Source organism: Arvicola amphibius, chromosome 4 (genome assembly GCF_903992535.2).
Source record: "Arvicola amphibius chromosome 4, mArvAmp1.2, whole genome shotgun sequence".
Taxonomy (NCBI): Eukaryota; Metazoa; Chordata; class Mammalia; order Rodentia; family Cricetidae; genus Arvicola; species Arvicola amphibius.
In genome coordinates, this window is record NC_052050.1 from 6,472,606 (window position 1) to 6,489,724 (window position 17,119).

Sequence of the window (17,119 nt, forward strand, 5' to 3'; positions counted from 1 at the left end):
CCGCCTTTGAGGGCGGGACTTCCTCAAGATGTCCGCGTGCTTATTGGCTGACGTGTAAGACAAGGCCCGTCCATGGCTCTTTCGGATTCGCCGAAGGGAGAACTTCCGGCGACCCACTTCCGTCCCTTGCTGCTGGAGACGGCGCTCCGCCGGGGTCGGTGAAGGTGAGTGGGGTTCGCGGTGTCGGGTCCGATCTCCACGGGCTCTCCTGCCTTAGCTGCTCCCAGACCTCGCTCTGACGCTCGTTCTACCTCCGCGGAGGACGTCGGGCCTTCGAGCTGCCCCTCCCGTGGGCCGAGCGCCCGAGGTCACTGCTTTGCCCCGCTCACCTTCGCTGCCGGGCGAGGCAGGGGCCTGGCTATGACTTGGCCAATCACCATTGATTTAGATGTTGCCTCAAACCGTGTCTCACGCTGTGGCGAACTCAGGAGGGCAGTTTATGTTTTGGGGAACCATCCCATAGCCATAACGAATGCTTTCTGAAGGGACAGGACACCTGGTAGGCTTCAGCTACGCCCTCCCCTCCCTGTGGCGTGTTCTACGATGCCAGTGTGGGTAATATTGAGGTTTCTCAAGTTCGTTTGCCGGCTTGTCGAATAGCCACTGGTCATTCCCTATTCTCATGACCTGTTCTAGGCGCAAGAGATTAACCGGACAATAAAGTCTGCTCTTGCGGTCCCCTCGTGCCTAGGAAAATACACGCGTTCTCTGCCTTCTTCAGTTCTGCCTCCTCCTAGAGACGGAAGATGTTATAGGAGGGAGGGAGGGTACTGGCATTTGACAACTTTGATCGTTAAGGTATCCCCCACGTCGCCTGGAATCCACTCAGCTTGCACACACTCAGCTTGCACAAACGGTCTCCACTTCGCAGCCCTCTGATTGTAGTGATTTCCTGTATTTTGTCTTGTTTTAGTTTAAAGACAGCTGCAGTCACTTCTCTCACTATCACTTGTGTAAAAATGCAGGGCATGTGTGCTGTGGGCGGTATGACACGAACAGGAAGGGCTTGGGTGTATGGCAGGGTTGCGAGCCCTTGACGTCTGTGTAAAACTCGGGCACACTGATGCCCACAATTTCACATTATATTTTAACAGCTCTTCCCCCCCAGTTTTTGTCTGCTCTTTTTGAAGCTTTGTCCGATTTTCTCTGTCAAATGTTTGTATAGTGTAGAATCAGTGGCTAAATCACAATTGTGTTAACTTTTGTGTGTGGATGTCCTTCAGCAATGTTTGCAAAGACACATGGAGAACAAAAAGTAGAAACGGGTTTCTAAAGGCAAAGGGTTGGGATAGAGGAGTGGTCGCCTACTAGGAGGAAACATGTATATTGTGTTTACAGCCTGAACTGAGAAACTCAGCTGCCCATTTATGATTTATTAGGCAGGCTATCATGTATCCCAGGGTGGCCTTGAGCTCACTGTGTAATCAAGGATAACCCTGAACTTTTGATGCTCCTGCCTCTACCTTAGCCTACGTGATGCTGGAGATGGAACCCAGGGCTCTGTCCGTGCTCAGCGAGCATTCTGACAACTGATCCACAAGTTCTAATTTCTTTAGCTCTTGTGTAGGCCACCAAATGCTTAAATGATGCTGATCTGTTTCTTAGAGGCGTGTGTTTCCCTGAAATGCTCTGCTCCGTGTTCTCCAAAGGCACCGTTCAATTGAACCTGTTTTGTTCTCTAGGATCCCAAGATGGCCGGGCGTAAACTTGCTCTAAAAACCATTGACTGGGTGTCTTTTGTGGAGATCATACCCCGAAACCAAAAGGCAATTGCAAACTCCCTGAAGTCCTGGAATGAGACCCTCCACACCAGGTCAGTGTGTTGTGAGAAACGCCTCCCCATACTGTCAGTGCACCGAGAAGCAGTGTTCTGACATTTGTTGCATTTGTCATGTATGTGAGTGCCCATCTGCCTCTTGGTGTGCCATGGGGCACCTGTGGATGACAGGAAAACTTGTGGATGCTGGAAAACTTGTGGATGCTGGCCCTCTGCCTTCTCCACCATGTGAGTCCTCACACGTCCTCAGTTTTAGCAACTGAGTGCCAAAACCCACCCAGCCGTCTTGCCAGCACAACCTAGGCATCTCTAATCGTCTTACCAAATAAAGAAATTGACATGATCTGTGTTTGCATTTTTGGGGTGGCCCTTCAGAGAAAAGTGTGCTGAAACTCCAGATAAGGACAAGGGAGATTGTTGCATGAGTAGTGTCTGTTGCTCGTGGATGTGTCCTGACTTTGACTTTTCTGTATGAGCAGGTTGGCGAATCTGTCTGAGAAACCACCAGCGATTGACTGGGCTTATTACAAGGCCAATGTGGCCAAGGCTGGCTTGGTGGATGATTTTGAAAAGAAGGTGAGCCTTCAGATAACGAAAGCTCTGATGGGATCAGAGGCCTGTGGGTGAGCAAAAGTGGGTGTGGCCAACGGCCCCGCAGCAGTGGGTTTCCTGAAGGGTCCGGTCACTCAGCAGTAGGGCAGCCCTGCTCCCGGTTCCCGTTAGCCTCTCACCTGCTCCTTTCCATAGCTTCTTTCACTTCCTGGCCCGCCCTTCTGTCGCTCTCCCCTCTTCTAAAAGAGTTGGTTTGGTGTGTATGGGGGTTTTGCCCATAAATATTTCTGGGCGCATGCCTGATGCCAGAAGCTTGGTGAGGACATCAGGCCCTCTGGAGCTGGAATCACAGACTGTCGTGAGTTCCTGTATGGGTGCTGGGAATTGAACCTGGGTCCCCTGGAAGAGCAGCCAGTGCACTTAACCTCCGGATCTCCTCAGCCCTCATCAGTGATCTGTCTTCTTTTGATGCTTACACATTAAATGTCAAAATCTGAAGTCCATTTGCTTATTCATTTGAAGATGCTTCTAGAAGGCCTGCTCTATGTAGTGTAGCATACAGTGCCAGGGCTGTAACACTAGACAGTCTGCTAACGACCGTGTCTCCTTTCATAATGCAAACATTCCTGCCAGCCAGCCCTTGGGTTCTGTGTGAAAAAATTTCTTAGGCCGCAAGGTGCTAAGTGGCTGTTATCAGTCCAGTGATGTTTTCAGAGGAGGAACCAGCACTTGTGATAGGAAACATGGAAGGTTTTTGGGTGACCAGCGACAGTGCTGGGGAGACCGTCCGACCCCCTCCCCACCACAATGCCAGAGCTTGGAAGGGACGGGTGTTTTCATACGGTCTATAAGGAGGAGAGGCTCTTGGTGCGAGGGTAACTGCTTTGTTCTTGTTTCTAGTATAATGCCTTGAAGATCCCGGTGCCCGAGGATAAGTACACAGCACTGGTGGACAGCGAGGAGAAGGAGGATGTGAGTAGCGGGCACGTTGTTTTCCTTTTTCTGTCTGTTTGTTTCTTTTTTTCCCTCCAAAATTTTCTTGTTTTTTGTAAGGTTTCACTGGGTGGCCTTGGTTGGCCTCAAAGTCTTGGTGATCCTCCTGCCTCATCCTCCCAAGTGCGGGGCTTATAGATGTGCACAGCTATGATCAGATCCTGAAGCTTCTTAATGACCACTTTGATTAGTAGGAAGGGTAGATGGTGAATTAAGTTGACAGTTAAAGTGTTGTAGGAATCAAGAGGAATGGTTTTATCTTTTAATCCCAGCACTCGGGAGGCAGAGCCATGCAAATCTCTGTGAGTTTGAGGCCAGCCTGGTCTACAGCGGAGTTCCAGGACAGGCTCCAAAGCTACACAGAGAAACCCTGTCTCAAAGAAAACAGAAAAACAAAACAAAAAAATCCCAGCAACATGAATGAATCTAAGACAATGAGGCTGGGCCTGGAGGTGCACACCTTCATACCCAGCCCCCGGAGGGCAGACGCAGGTAGATCTCAGAGTTGGAGGCCAGCCAGAGCCACACCATGAAGCCCTGCCTTAAAATGCAATTAATCTTTAGTGACAGAAGGCCTGAGAGGGAGAGGTGCTCGGGGAGAGATGGGATGAGCTAATAGGCCTGTCACTGGTTTTGAGTTGGTGAATACACAGCCTGCTGGAAGAACTGTAAATACTTGCGTCTTGGCCCCGGTTTACGGCCAACACATCTGTCACAAACAGGATGTCAGTTTTACAAACAATCCATTTAGCATTCCAATACCTGTGTGCCTGAAAATACCTTAGCCTGGCCCTAGGGTCATGTGACTTGTCCCGACTATCTGGCGACCAGTCGTAAGCTGCTTTCCTGCCTTGGCTGCTTTGTGGGTGTTGGGAGCTGTGGTTCGCCCCCCTCAGAAGCAGTCTAGGTCAGTGCGCTCTTCCTTAGACGGCAGTGGGAAAGGAGCAGGCCGGAGCTGCTTGCGCTCAGGTCAGGATATAGTTTGGTTTCAGGACAGTTGCTCCTTTCTCTTACAGGTGAAGAACTGTGCTGCGTTCGTGTCTGAGTCCCAGGTCAGGATCCAGGAGTATGAGAAACAGGTGAGGATGAGCCGCGGCCTCTGTCGCAGGTCGTCTCTGGCACCCTGTGTCACCCTGTGGCAGTGCCCTTCCTTGGATTCTTGTTTTGCTCCTGGTGGCCTTGCCTGTTTGCTCTGCTGACTGGCTTCTGCTCTTTGTAGCTGGAGAAGATGAAGAACATCATCCCCTTTGACCAGATGACCATCGATGACCTGAACGAGGTCTTCCCGGAGACCAAGCTGGACAAGAAGAAGTACCCCTACTGGCCTCATCAGCCCATCGAGAACCTGTGAAACAGCCCAGGAGGGAGCCAGCCCTTCATTCCAGACTCTGGACTTTAAAATAAAGCATTTACATAGCGCGGGGTGTCATCTTTCAGTAGTTGAACTCTTCTGAGGTGGCCCCACCGGAAGCATTTTGTTCTCTGAACTAGTCATCCAGGGGGCAGCCTGGGGAACCAGTTACTGTGGCCTTGGGGCTGCTGCAATTGAGCAGCAGAGCCCGTGACCACACTATGCTGAGGACAGCCTCTGACCTCTGCATGTGCGTCCTGGCCCCTAAATCGTACACACACAAAATGGAAAAAAAAAGTTAAGGTGGTTGGAGGAGACAGCCCTGAAGTAGGGCCTGTGCCCAGTGCCCAGTTGCTGAGCTGCCTTGGGAGTTCTGCTGTAATCACAGGCATCAGGGCTGTAATGAGAATTAATGAGGAACCTGGGAAGTTTCTAGATACCCAAGCACCACATTTCTCCTGCTATACCTTAACTCCTGTAGGGACAGCATGGCCACAGAGGGTTCAAATGCGCAGGGCAGGATAGAGATGCTTCAGTGGGGCAGCAGTGACTGGCTGAGGATCAAGTGGGCTGCCAATCCCATAATGTAGGGGTGATTTGATGTGGTATTCTGTTCTGGACATTAAAGGCACTCACAGGTGTGGTCAACAGACCTCTTACTACCTTCTGTCGACATTTGAGGATAATCCACCTTAGGAGACTTTGTATTGTTTCTTCAGATTCTTAAATGGCCTTGCCTCAGAAGTCTAGAAATTACTGTAAAAGAAACAACAAAACATCTGGGCCGTAGCGGCGCGCGCCTTTAATGCCAGCACTCGAGAGGAAGAGGCAGGGCCATTTGAGTTTGAGGCCACCCTGGTCTGTGGAGCGAGTCCCAGGACAACCAGGGCTATACAGAGAAAACCAAAAGGGAACAAGGTAACAGCCTTGTGTGAGGAGGGTGCACGCTAATCCTAGACGAGGGAGGCAGAGACAGGTTGATTTCTGTGAGTTAGATGCCGGTTTTGCCAAGGGAATGCAAGCAGGAAAGCGAGGCCACTGCATTGATGTATCTGTGAAGGAAACAACTCTTCAGTTACAAAACAGACCTTTGCTAGCCTTGCTTTTGCCCGGCCACTGGTGACACCTTTCCTCCTCCTTGTAGAAGCAAGCTTACTGTGGTCTACTTCAACTCTCCCCACCCCACCCCTCCCTGACGGTAAGGGTTGGGAGGGCTGTGTGGAAGGACGGGGCGTGCCAGGTGTGAGAGCTACTCTGCTCTGCTCTGGGTCCCCGACCTGTCTGGAAGGCATCAAAGGCTGTATTCTCTTGCTGGAGCAACTCTGCAGCAGGAGGACATTTCCCACGGTGGACATTAAATAGTTACATATATGCAAACATACTAACACACATGAGTAATTTAAACCTTCACACAGGACATGCGCATGCCCACACTTCCAGCCCTTAGGAGGCTAAGGTGGGTGGACTGCAAGTTTGAATCTAGCAAATGACAGAACACAAAGTTTTGTTTTTTGTGACAGGGTTTCTCTGTAGTCCTGGTTGTCCTGGAACTCACGCTGTAGACCAGGTTGGCCTCGAACTCAGAGATCTGTCTGCCTCTGGCTCCCAAGTGCTGGAAATGCCCCACCACTGCCCGATCACAAAATTAAATTTAAAAGAAACAACAGGAAACAAATCACATCAGCTGAGGCTCTGAACCCAAAATCCCTTATCTACAAGGAGTTACACATTAGGACGCAGGAACTGTCTAGAAACCTTTCTCGGTTTAAAACAAGGAACGACCTAAGCCTCATTTGAGATTAAAGGTCCAATGAAGGAATGAAAACAGCTCGACCACGAAGGGACTCGAACCCTCAATCTTCTGATCCGAAGTCAGACGCCTTATCCATTAGGCCACGCGGTCTCACCACACTGGCCCCTTCACTAGAACGTATTATTTGATGAAGACGAAGGTCCGCTGCGTCAGTCCGACAGCGGATGGCTCTGGCATCTGTCTCTTCTGTGGGGCATCATGTGGGCCTCTGGGCAGCGCGGATGTATGACCTGGCGGATAGCTCATCTCACTTCGGGCCATTCGAATCCTTTCCGGTACGGGCTGAGCTGCCGCTCTCCCGTCTCGCAGCGCTTAGCGACGCAAGGCGTCGTAGTCCGGTTTTTCTCCTAGCCTGGTGAGATCTCCGAGCCAAGGCGTTCAGTCACTGTTCCGGGGTAAGGGCGGCCACGTCAGCGCGCAGCGCTATCACGGACCACGTGAACACAGCTTTTTATCGCGCCCCAGTGGCCTAATGGATAAGGCACTGGCCTCCTAAGCCAGGGATTGTGGGTTCGAGTCCCACCTGGGGTGGTGCCTCGCTAGTTTTGGAGAATGTCGTGCTTGCACCTGCGCGACTTGCTATATCGGGTCTTTCGCGCGGCCTGCTGTCATTTATTTGCTCGATTCCGCGTGAGAAGCCACGGGTCTGAGATCTCTCTGCAGATCTATGTGCAAGCTGGTCTCTGTAAGGTTAGTTTTGAATGTTTTCCATTTCTCTGAATTGAGGATTTAAAAAAAAAAAACGAAACGTACGACCTTTTACCCCAGGTGGGACTCGAACCCACAATCCCTGGCTTAGGAGGCCAGTGCCTTATCCATTAGGCCACTGGGGCCCACGGCACGTGGCTGTTGCTTTTGCCGTACTAATGGGCGGGCACAGGCCCGGGTCCGTGCTCTTCTTTAAACGAGTTCCTTGGCTGTTTCCCTTGGGAGTGGCTGGGACCGGAACCCAACGCCCGAGCTGGGCCAGCGCCGAGCGCGCAGGGAAAGGCCTAGGGGGCGCCTCGATGTCGCCCGCACACTCGGACCGGGAAGGAGTGGGAGTTTCCAGGGCGCTAATTCCACCCACCTCACCACCACCCCGACTATTTTGTCCTCTAAATAACTTACACCTCTAAATAACTGACAGTGAGTTCAGAAAGGAGGAGAAATAAGTATCAGTCACAATATTGACAATATCGAAACTTAAGCACTGAAAAACTTCCTGATCCTTTCATAACGATGGAAACATTTATACACAACGCATGTTCTTTGCGAATATATGATGCAGGAGAGGGCGGGCATTAGTCAAAGGAGGGGCGGGAGGAAGAGATGGAGATCTTAGTATTGTAATATTAAAATACACTTTAAAAACCAAAAAGCCTCGAGGGAAAGGAGGCGCAGAGAAGTCTGGGAAGTATAGTTTAATTCAGGAGCTGCATAGCAATGGCTTCATAGTGGGTGTCGAGGTTCTGGGAAAGGGCTGAAACTTGAAAAGAGATATGTATTTTGTTTAACTGTGTAACCGAGCACAGGAAGCATTTGTTTAATGACTTATCCATGTGGAACAATTGCTCCGCGTAGTTAATCTTAACAATTCTCTGGTCTGTTTCTTAACGCTGACTTTACTAAAGGCTGCAACTGGGGATTGGGGTTGGGGGAGTGGGGCGAACGACCCCAACATCCTTAGAGCTAAAGCTTGAAGACACTGAAGTTTGAAAGCATTTGGAGTGATGTGGAGATGGGAAGAAAAAGAAATCATGGCTACTGAAGGAAGCAGCGATGATGGAGACACTGGTCAGCCATGACCCAGGGAGCTAGCAACAAGATTAGTAACAGAATTGTTAAAACCTCACCCAAGCCCAGTGACAGTTCATATCCACTTGGGGATATTCAATTTTAGGCATGGGCACTCGGGAGGCAGAGGCAGGCGGATCTCTGAGTTCGAGGCCAGCCTGGTCTACAGAACTAGTTCCAGGACAGGCTCTAGAAACTACAGGGAAACCCTGTCTCGAAACAAACAAACAAACAAAGTAAATTTTAGGCATGGATTCTCTTACATGCCAGAGCCCTGGAGAATAAAATGATGGCATAAACCAAATGTAGAGAATTTCCTTGCAGCCCAGCATGATGTTTACCTCCTGTAGATGAGTGATGTCTGCCTGACACTAACCATGCTCAATTTTCAAGCTAATATAGAATCTAAATTCTGGTTTGTCTCTGGAAAATTTGACCAGGGCAGCACTTATCTGATTTTAAATAATTAAGTTATAGTTGTGTCTGTGCATGGCTGCTTCACTGAGTTTGTGGAGGCCAGAAGCCAACTCTCATGAGTCAGTTCTCCACCATGTGGGCACCAGGGATCAAACTCATGGCAGTCCTGGAAGCAAGTGTCTTCGTTTGCTGAGCCACTCTGGCCTTTGTTCTTGCTTTTAAAAAATAAATACATTGGTAGGAGGGAGGTATAAAAAACACCAGCAGGGGCTGCTGAGATGGTTCAGCAAGAAAAGGCGCTGTGGCCAAGCCCGACTGGCCCCTGGGACCCACATGGTGGAGGAAGAGAACTGACTTCCACAAGCTGTCCTCTGATCACCAGACATGCCTCTCTCATAATAATAACTAAAGTCAGGGCCAGCCAGATGGCTTGGCAGGTGAGGTTCCAGCCCCATGGCGGGAGAGAGGTGACTGCAAGCTGCTCTCTAACCCCTCACGTACATGTGACACACAAACGCCCGCCCACTCAGGAAGTAAACAGTAAACCCAAACTTCTGGCCTGGGGGTGTAGCGCAATGGATTCTGAGGCTCTTACATGCCTTCCTGCCAGGCGCACCTCCCAAGTCTCCTGCACAACCTGTCATTTGGCATCCCTGGCTTTCTTGTCACCTCCCGCCACCAGCTTCCTTGCTGCCCACTGTGTTCAGTTTGTGGTTTTGAGGGTCCAGCTCAAATGCCGGCTCAGGTATCCTGGCCCTTCCGGCTGTTTGCTCGAGGGCCAGCCCACACTCCTCTGCTGCCCCAGGTGCTGGCCCAGCACTAGGCAGCAACTGTGAGGGTCCAGGCTGAGGGGCTGGAGCCCTGCTGCAAAGCTCTGAGAGGCGACGCTCCTGTGCTTAGAAGTTTATTGCAGCCAGAAACACACGAGGAGGGCAACCAGGTGAGCTGCATGGATGCCCTGTAGCGTCCCTCCTAAGCAACGCTCCGGCCAGGTTCCAGTTAAGTGAGAAGTCTCCCCTGGTGTGGCAGCCCTGCAGAGCGGCATGACACTCGTCTCTGCTGGCAGTGTGGGGTGACTTCAGTCCATAGTCACCCTCCTGCTTGTCTTTATGGAAGAGTTGATTCTTTTCTGTCGCAGTCTTTCCCGATTCATCTTTTCTATCCTGAAAACAAAAGACGGCAATGAGGCCCAGATGTGCAATCAGTGCTTTTCAAGGCTGGAAGCTGAGGGCGAACAGAGCAGCCCAGGCAGCAGGAGCCAGATGTGCAGCTGGGCCTGGGTCGGCACCTTGCTCCTCTCTCCGCAGCTTCCCCACTGCCATGCTGGGAGCTCCTGGACTCTATCCACCCTGCCTCCTCTCACCTGCCCATCTGTACCTGAGTCTCTGGAGCTGAGCGTCTTCTTTGGATGGCTCCTTGGGCATTTGGCTGGCCTCAGCAATCATGTCTCGAATTTTCTGTAGGCACTCCGCCAGATTCCGGAACTGGTAGCGACTGATCTCAGAGGTAAGTACCAGCTCTCCTGCCTTGTTGATCTTGTTTTTATGCTGCCAAGGAGGAAAATGAGGATGACCACAAAGGCCCATAAGCCTGTCCCCACCCTGGGATCCGCAGGGGCAGAAAGGGGTGGGTACCTTGAGAGCAATCTTCTGGCGCACAGGCTCGGCGATCCAGTCTGCACTGGCCAAGTGAAACCTGACTTCAGCCTTGGAATTCACTGTGGATGGGGAGGAAGGAGCAGGGACCATGAGACTCTTCAGAGGCCATAGTGCCCAGGCCTTCAGGGAGAGTCCTGAAGCCAAGGGCAGACAACTATCTAGCCAGGACACTCTAGCCTGTGTCAAAGCTAGCCACGGAACAAGCCTACAAGGCTAATCTTTCTGGGACAAAACTAGACTCATGGTATCCAAATGTCCAGGGTTTCTCACAAATTTTACAGGACTCTGAAAGAGCGGGGGAGGGGGGATGGGTTTCACAGAACGAAGGAAACGTGTTCTTTGTGGATTCAAGCAGGCTGCCAGCTCATGCTGGAGTTCTCTTTGTTTACCCTCAAAAGCCAATCCTAGCCTTAGCAACCTACAGTGAGCGCCAGACAATCGGCCACATTCAGAAGGCTCAAAAGGATTATTATAAGCGGGAGGTGTGTGTGTGTGTGTGTGTGCTGCTGCAGAAAACCCTTTATTCCAGAGGAATGTGAATGCAGAGTTCCCTCTCACTGCGCTCCCAGAACACTGCCGGGCCTGTACCTTTGTTAACATTCTGCCCCCCAGGACCGCTACTCCGACAGTACGATATGCTCAATCGATCTGCAAAACAGAAAAACACATACATGAGGGTTCCCCCATGGCGGGACATGTAGAGTGCTAATTTAGTCAATGTGACTCTCACACCCCCCCACACACACCAGTAAAGCTGGACAGCATCCAAAGATGTCAAAACTAAAGGCAAGACAACTGACTTTCCCGAGGCTCCCAGATAGTGGAGGAAGTAAATTATGACCCAAGTCTAGCACATTCTACCAAATCTTTGTTTTGTTTGCTTGTTCGTTTTAGAGACTACTCTTTCAGTGGCTCAAGCTAAGGACAGACTTAGCTTCACACAGTTCGAGGAGTGGTAGATATGAAATCATGACGGGCTAGAAGCTCAAAGGACACAACGGGGTGGGCAGGATGGTGCATTCCCTGTAATGCCCGCTTGGGAGGCTGAGGGAAGAGAATGTGAAATTTGAGGCCTACAGTTGAGACTACACAACCAGACAGGGACACGAGAGTACTGTTTCTGACTGTGTTCTCAGAGCCCAGCTTATGGGCTGGGTAAAAACTGTGTGCCGGATGAATGAGAACTTGACCTTCAGCTCAGGAGCTTCCACCCCAAAAGGCAGTGTGCCCACTGACTACATACGGTCTTGGTGAAGTCCTACAGCTTCTCTGTCTGTCTTGTTTATTTTCGTTTTTTGAGACAGGGTTTCTCTGTGTAGCCCTGGATATCCTGAACTCACTCTGTAGACCAGGCTGGCCCCAAATTCACAGGATTTGCCTGCCTTTGCCCACCAAGTGCTGGGACTAAAAGTGTGTCCATCACCGCCCATCTTTATTTTTAAACCGGAAGGTGAAGTTCCTTCCTTCCATTTCTATAACTTGTGCAAAGGCTTTCATAGTGTCTGGGTAAGTGAGATGGAGAAGGAGCCACTGCGAGAAGACCAGCTGGTAAACCCCAGCAGTGTGGGCGTTGAGGTAGTGACACATAGTGGCAGGGAACAGAGTCTCATCTTGAGACCACCTCCCAGGTCTCCCTCGGTTGGAAAAGTCAGTTAAATCTTGTTTTGACTCAGTAACAAAGGCGCCTGGGACTGCAGGGGAATGGCTGCACTGTGGAGCCCAGAAACCCCGCATATAAGACAGGTGGGTCATGCTGGCTGCAGCTAAGCCTATTTAAACAATGCCGTGCGAACCTCCAGGAGACATAACAACTGTCCACTGAGCAGAACACCTGTCTTCCCAGGGACTGTGACGAGGCACTTCCCTGGCTCCCATTCTCTACTTTCCTTCTTCCCACAGCACTCAACTCCTATCCCACAAAGACAGCTCCAAATCACAAGCACATCCAGAGCTCTTCATATGTGGGCAGACCACACAGTCTACATGCATGGCTGAGGCATCATTCGCTCGCTAGTCTCTCTACTGTCTTCCACGCGTCTGGTGAGATCTACAAGGAACGTGAGAAACGTGGTAAACAGCTTTGTGCGTGTGGTGCATGGGACTGACCCAGGCCTATCTCACGCTAGGCAAGTGCTCTCTCGACCATGAGGTAGCCCCTCGCCTGAAAGGACTCATTTTCAAAAACATTACTCACCTAGAGGGATGTCACTGCTGGCTTGTTTCGCACGCTCCTGTAATATAATACACACAGTGTCAAAGAAAGGAGTCACCTGCCAGCCTACTCCTAACTGGTCTAAGACAGGAAAAAAAATAGTGTAAAGCTACAAGCCAAATATTATATATTTGAGACTGAAGAAATGCTCAGTGGGTAAAAGCACTTCCTAAATGTCAATCCTGACAACCTGAGTTCACTCCTGGGGACTTGCATAGTAGAAAGAGAGAAGCAACTCCTGTGAGGATCTGTCCTGACTTCCACACATACTCTGTGGCATACAAATGTGTGTGTACATCCACACAAACAATAAATCAATGCAATAAACACTCCGAAGAAGTTATGCATTATTGATTTGGGGCCTCCAGCAAAATCATGCTATCAAGCCATCCCCAACTCTGGCACTACCTCTGCAGCGCTCCTCCTGGAAGAGGGGCGCATGCCTCCAGCTGCCTCTGCCGCAGCTTAAGCTATCGCTGGGCACTACCAGTGGCCTGGCTCATGGGGAAAGGAATGGAGTGGCTGAGACAAGACTAAGAACACATACCCGAGGGACACTAAACAACCCTCGGCCAACCTGGAGCAACAATCCTAGTGCGCCACCCTGCTCCTTCCGGTGCCACAGGAAGCGGGCACCAGAGGCACTGTGTCTTGAGCAGATCCAGTTCATATGCCTGAGGGCTCAAGTCAAACTGAGTTATTCCTGTCAGGCTTTCTCCTCCCCCCCACCCCTCTTCATCCAGCAGCAATGCCCTCCAACCTGAAATCCTCTGGACCACAAGGGCCACCCCCAGAGGCTGTTTTGGCCTCCAAACCCAGAACATCCTTATCCGCACCCACTTCAATGCCTTCATTTATTTGAGCTTCAGAATGGGGGCAGGGTGGAATCCTCATGTCTGCTTACTTTTCCATTCTGGTAAGTCACCCTGTGCCCCAGGTTTTCTTCTTGACTCTTTGTGTCTCTTCCTCACCTTCCTTTACCAGCTCTCTGCGGTGGCCGAAACTCTGATGCGCCATCGAGACCTTTTTTTCTCCCTCCCTGAAACACTGCATCCTTCTAAGCAGATGAAAATGTCACCTATTGCCGGGCGGTGGTGGCGCACGCCTTTAATCCCAGCACTCGGGAGGCAGAGGCAGGCGGATCTCTGTGAGTTCGAGGCCAGCCTGGTCTACAAGAGCTAGTTCCAGGACAGGCTCTAATAAAAGCTGCAGAGAAACCCTGTCTCAAAAAACCAAAAAAAAAAAAAAAAAAAAAAGAAAAGAAAATGTCACCTATGTTGGTGACTCCAAACTTTTGGGTTCAAGAAAACCTCTTTGCTCAGCTACAGTTCCACATACCCAGCATGCTCTCACTTCTTAGCCAATCCAGTAGTGAATCCCTTCCCTGTATGCCTAGGATATGACCATCCGCAGGATTCCTATTCCTTCCACCACGCATATCCTTTCTTGCCTATATTACTGCAATCTTCGAACTCACCTCCCAGCTCTTGCCATTCTCCAGGCTATTGCATGGAACACTCTGTAACAGTCAATCTTGTAAAATGCGTATCACTCCCTTCCTGGCCTCCACCTACCTCTCTCCTCTTTGACTTCCCGTCATCGGCTTGCCCTGCTTAGCCACACTTGTCCAGCATACCACTGCCCTGAAGTGGCTGGCTAACCTTGCTGACCACTCTGCCTGAGATTCTTTCTCATCACCACAGTGTTCTCTGCGTGTGACAGGGTCTCACGTGGTCCAGGCTGGCCCTGAACTTGTGATTTTCCTGCCTCCTAAGTGCTGGGATTACAGATGTAGGCCACTCCACTCCACTTCTTCCAGGCCTGGTTTTCCCAGACCACTCTACCTAAAACTGCAACTCTCAGCTGGGTTGGGTGCTGCAAGCCTATCACCTCATCATCTTGAGAAGCAGAGGCAGGGGGACCACTGCAAATTAAGAGCCCAGCTAGGGCTTTTAAAGAGCCTTTCTCAAAACAAACAGGCCCAGTATAGTGACACAAGCCAGTAATCTTTTCATCTGGAAGATGAAGGTGGAGAGATCAGGAGTTCAAGGCTACCCTTAACTAGGTAGCGAGTTTGAGGCCAGCCTAGTTACATGAGATCCTTTGTCAAAGCAAACTCACAATAAACCTGCAACCGCATCTCTAGCTCTACTTCTTCCTTCTGGGTCTTACTTTCTCTAAAGAATCATAGTTGGTGTCACTTGGGTTTATTCTTTTATTTCTGTCTGTCTCCCTCCAGTATACTGTACGCTTCACTGCCGTGGGATGTCTGGTTTACTACTCTCTGCCCCAAGGTATCACTGTGCTGGCAGCATGCTCTCAAGAGAAGTCTGCCTGTCGGGCAGTGGTGGCGCATGCCTCTAACCCCAGCACTTGGGAGGCCGAGGCAGGTGGATTTCTGTGAGTTCAAAGCCAGCCTGGTCTATAAGAGCTAGTTCCAGAACAGGGGTCCAAAGCTACAGAGAAACCCTGTATTGAAAAACGAGAGAGGGGGGAAGGAGGGAGGGGAGGGGGGAGGGAGGGAGGGAGGGAGAGAGGGAGAGGGAGGGAGGGGGGGGGAGAGGGAGAGAGAGGGAGGGAGAGAGGGAGAGAGAGAGAGAGAGAGAGAGAGAGAGAGAGAGAGAGAGACTGCCGAACGAAGTGTGAGTGAATGAATGAATGAAAATACTGGATGCTCTCTCAAGCCTATAGGTGCAGCTCAATAGGTTCTCTGCTCTAGCCCAGGGAAGTGTATCTACACACAGCAGGCTAAATATGCATCCTGAAGGAACAAACAAACCTTGTCTCTGGCTTCCTGACCTTACTTAGGGGCAAAAGACCGAGTAACGATACAGCTTGCGGACCTCAGCTTTTATTGCCCACTTTGAAGGGCCATAATTCACCTTTCCCATAGAATGTGGGCCTGAGGACCGGGAAACAAACGTGGGAAAGGTGGTGATCTTGAAGAGGTGTTGGTGGCAGGCTCTCTCCCGGGCCTGCACTACCGAAGCACGAGGGCGGCAACCACACCCTCAAGTCCTAGCCGCCCCTCCCCCGTCCCTAGCTCCTCCCACCCCCCCCCGGTTGCTAGGACGACCAGTTCCTCCAGCTGCAACCAAAACCGTCACGCCGCCCGGCTTCCTGGCGTCACCTAGCAACGAGAGGACCCGCCCTTTCCGTCCCGCCTTTCACGGCTCACCGGGACCTTCCAGGCCGTATCCACGCCCTTGGACTCGGGGTAGAGCTTGTCCAGGCTGTAGATGCTCTGGAATTCGGTGCCGAATACCTGTCTGTGCAGAGCCCGGCGAACACAGCGCGCAGGCGGCGGGAGCAACAAGGTTCCAGCTCGGCTCAGGCCACAGCGCAGGCCCCAGGCGGCCGCCATGTTCATCTCTCAGGACCGCTTCCGGTGCGCGCCCTCCCCGTGGTCCGCGAGCTGGCGCTGCCCTAGCGTCTTAAGTTCCGCCTGGTTTTTCGCGCTCCGGGCTGGCCGCTTAGGTTTGGTGGAGGGGACCTAGCTGGCATCTGGTGGAGGTTGACCGGCAGACTGCGACCACCTACGGGAGACTCTTCTTTAAAAGACTCCTGTATCTGTCTGGCGTGGTGGTGCTCGCTTGCAGTCCCATCACTGCACTCAAGGCTAAGGCAGATTCTAGCCTAATCTAGTTACATAGTGAGCCCGTGTCATGAAAATAACAAAGTAGCTGGACGGTGGTGGCACACGCCTTTAATTCCAGACCTCGGGAGGCAGAGGCAGGCGAATCTCTATGAATTTGAGACCAGCCTGGTCCACGGAGCGAATTCCAGGACAGCCGACGATACCCAGAAAAAAACAAAAATAACAATAACAATGATACCGCTACTAATAATAGATAATATTAATAAGTAAATTATAAATAAATGAGCAAATCCCACGCCTCCAGAAACACCCCTTTCTCTTTTTGAATCTGTTCTTTTCACCTGTACCAACAACTCAATCAAACACATCAGTAAGATCTTACCTACTGCCAGGCAGTGTTGGCACATGCCTTTAATCCCAGCACGCAGGAGAGTTTGAGGCCAGCCTGGTCTACAGAGCAAATTCCAGGACAGCCAGGGCTACTCAGAGAAACCCTGTCTCAACCAAATGAATGAATGAATGAATGAATGATCTTACCTGCTCATTGGATTTTCCCCCCTTTCTCAGTGTGTGCCCCACATTCCTATCCTGCTTCAGATAGATAGAGGGATAGACAGACAGATATATAGAAAGATAATCAACCAATCTCTCTGTGTGTGGTTTTTAGTCTAATGGCTGGTTGATTTTGTGGTATGTATGTGTGTGTGTGTGTATGTATGTATGTATGTATGCATGTATGTACTAAAACAGGGCCTCAGTTATGTAACCCTAGCTGGCCTAGGCTTGCTATGTAGATCAGGCTGTCTGCCTCTCCAGAGCATTGGGATTAAGGGTTTAACCAACCAGGTCTGACTTTTGTTTGTGTTTTGAGACAGGTTTTTCTTTTCTTTTTGATGTTGTTTTGTTTTGTTTTTAAACAGGGTTTCTCTGGAACTAGCTCTTGTAGACCAGGCTGGCCTTGAACTTACAGAG

The 17,119-nt window shown here is 50.8% G+C and overlaps 2 protein-coding genes and 3 non-coding genes across 7 annotated transcripts; 2 read left to right on the top strand and 3 right to left on the bottom strand.

Annotated features, from left to right (window-relative positions):
• The first annotated feature begins 13 nt into the window (after window positions 1-13).
• On the top strand, window positions 14-4,739 carry Atp5pd (ATP synthase peripheral stalk subunit d). Of its 2 annotated transcripts, none has more exons than XM_038327065.2 (6): window positions 14-164; window positions 1,683-1,813; window positions 2,257-2,353; window positions 3,230-3,301; window positions 4,339-4,401; window positions 4,542-4,739. In XM_038327065.2, the coding sequence occupies exons 2-6, from the start codon at window positions 1,692-1,694 to the stop codon at window positions 4,671-4,673; spliced, it is 486 nt and encodes a 161-aa protein (XP_038182993.1). In that variant the 5' UTR covers window positions 14-164; window positions 1,683-1,691; the 3' UTR covers window positions 4,674-4,739. The 2 variants fall into 2 exon arrangements, with proteins under 2 accessions (XP_038182993.1, XP_038182992.1); XM_038327064.2 differs by lacking the exon at window positions 14-164 and adding an exon at window positions 196-499.
• A 1,764-nt stretch (window positions 4,740-6,503) lies between these two features.
• Trnar-ucg lies at window positions 6,504-6,576 on the bottom strand. The gene has a single exon. It is a non-coding gene; the product is annotated as a tRNA-Arg (tRNA).
• A 368-nt stretch (window positions 6,577-6,944) lies between these two features.
• Trnar-ccu lies at window positions 6,945-7,017 on the top strand. The gene has a single exon. It is a non-coding gene; the product is annotated as a tRNA-Arg (tRNA).
• Window positions 7,018-7,246: 229 nt separating this feature from the next.
• Trnar-ccu lies at window positions 7,247-7,319 on the bottom strand. Its single transcript has one exon. It is a non-coding gene; the product is annotated as a tRNA-Arg (tRNA).
• Window positions 7,320-9,567: 2,248 nt separating this feature from the next.
• Mrpl58 (mitochondrial ribosomal protein L58) lies at window positions 9,568-15,936 on the bottom strand. 2 transcript variants are annotated; one of them, XM_038327118.2, is made up of 6 exons: window positions 15,728-15,936; window positions 12,532-12,568; window positions 10,926-10,985; window positions 10,314-10,396; window positions 10,057-10,226; window positions 9,568-9,842 (listed from the first exon to the last, which is right to left on the bottom strand). In XM_038327118.2, exons 1-6 carry the CDS (start codon window positions 15,917-15,919, stop codon window positions 9,758-9,760), a joined length of 627 nt encoding a protein of 208 aa, XP_038183046.1. In that variant the 5' UTR covers window positions 15,920-15,936; the 3' UTR covers window positions 9,568-9,757. The 2 variants fall into 2 exon arrangements, with proteins under 2 accessions (XP_038183046.1, XP_038183047.1); XM_038327119.2 differs by having other exon boundaries at window positions 15,815-15,935.
• Between the last annotated feature and the right edge of the window lie 1,183 nt (window positions 15,937-17,119).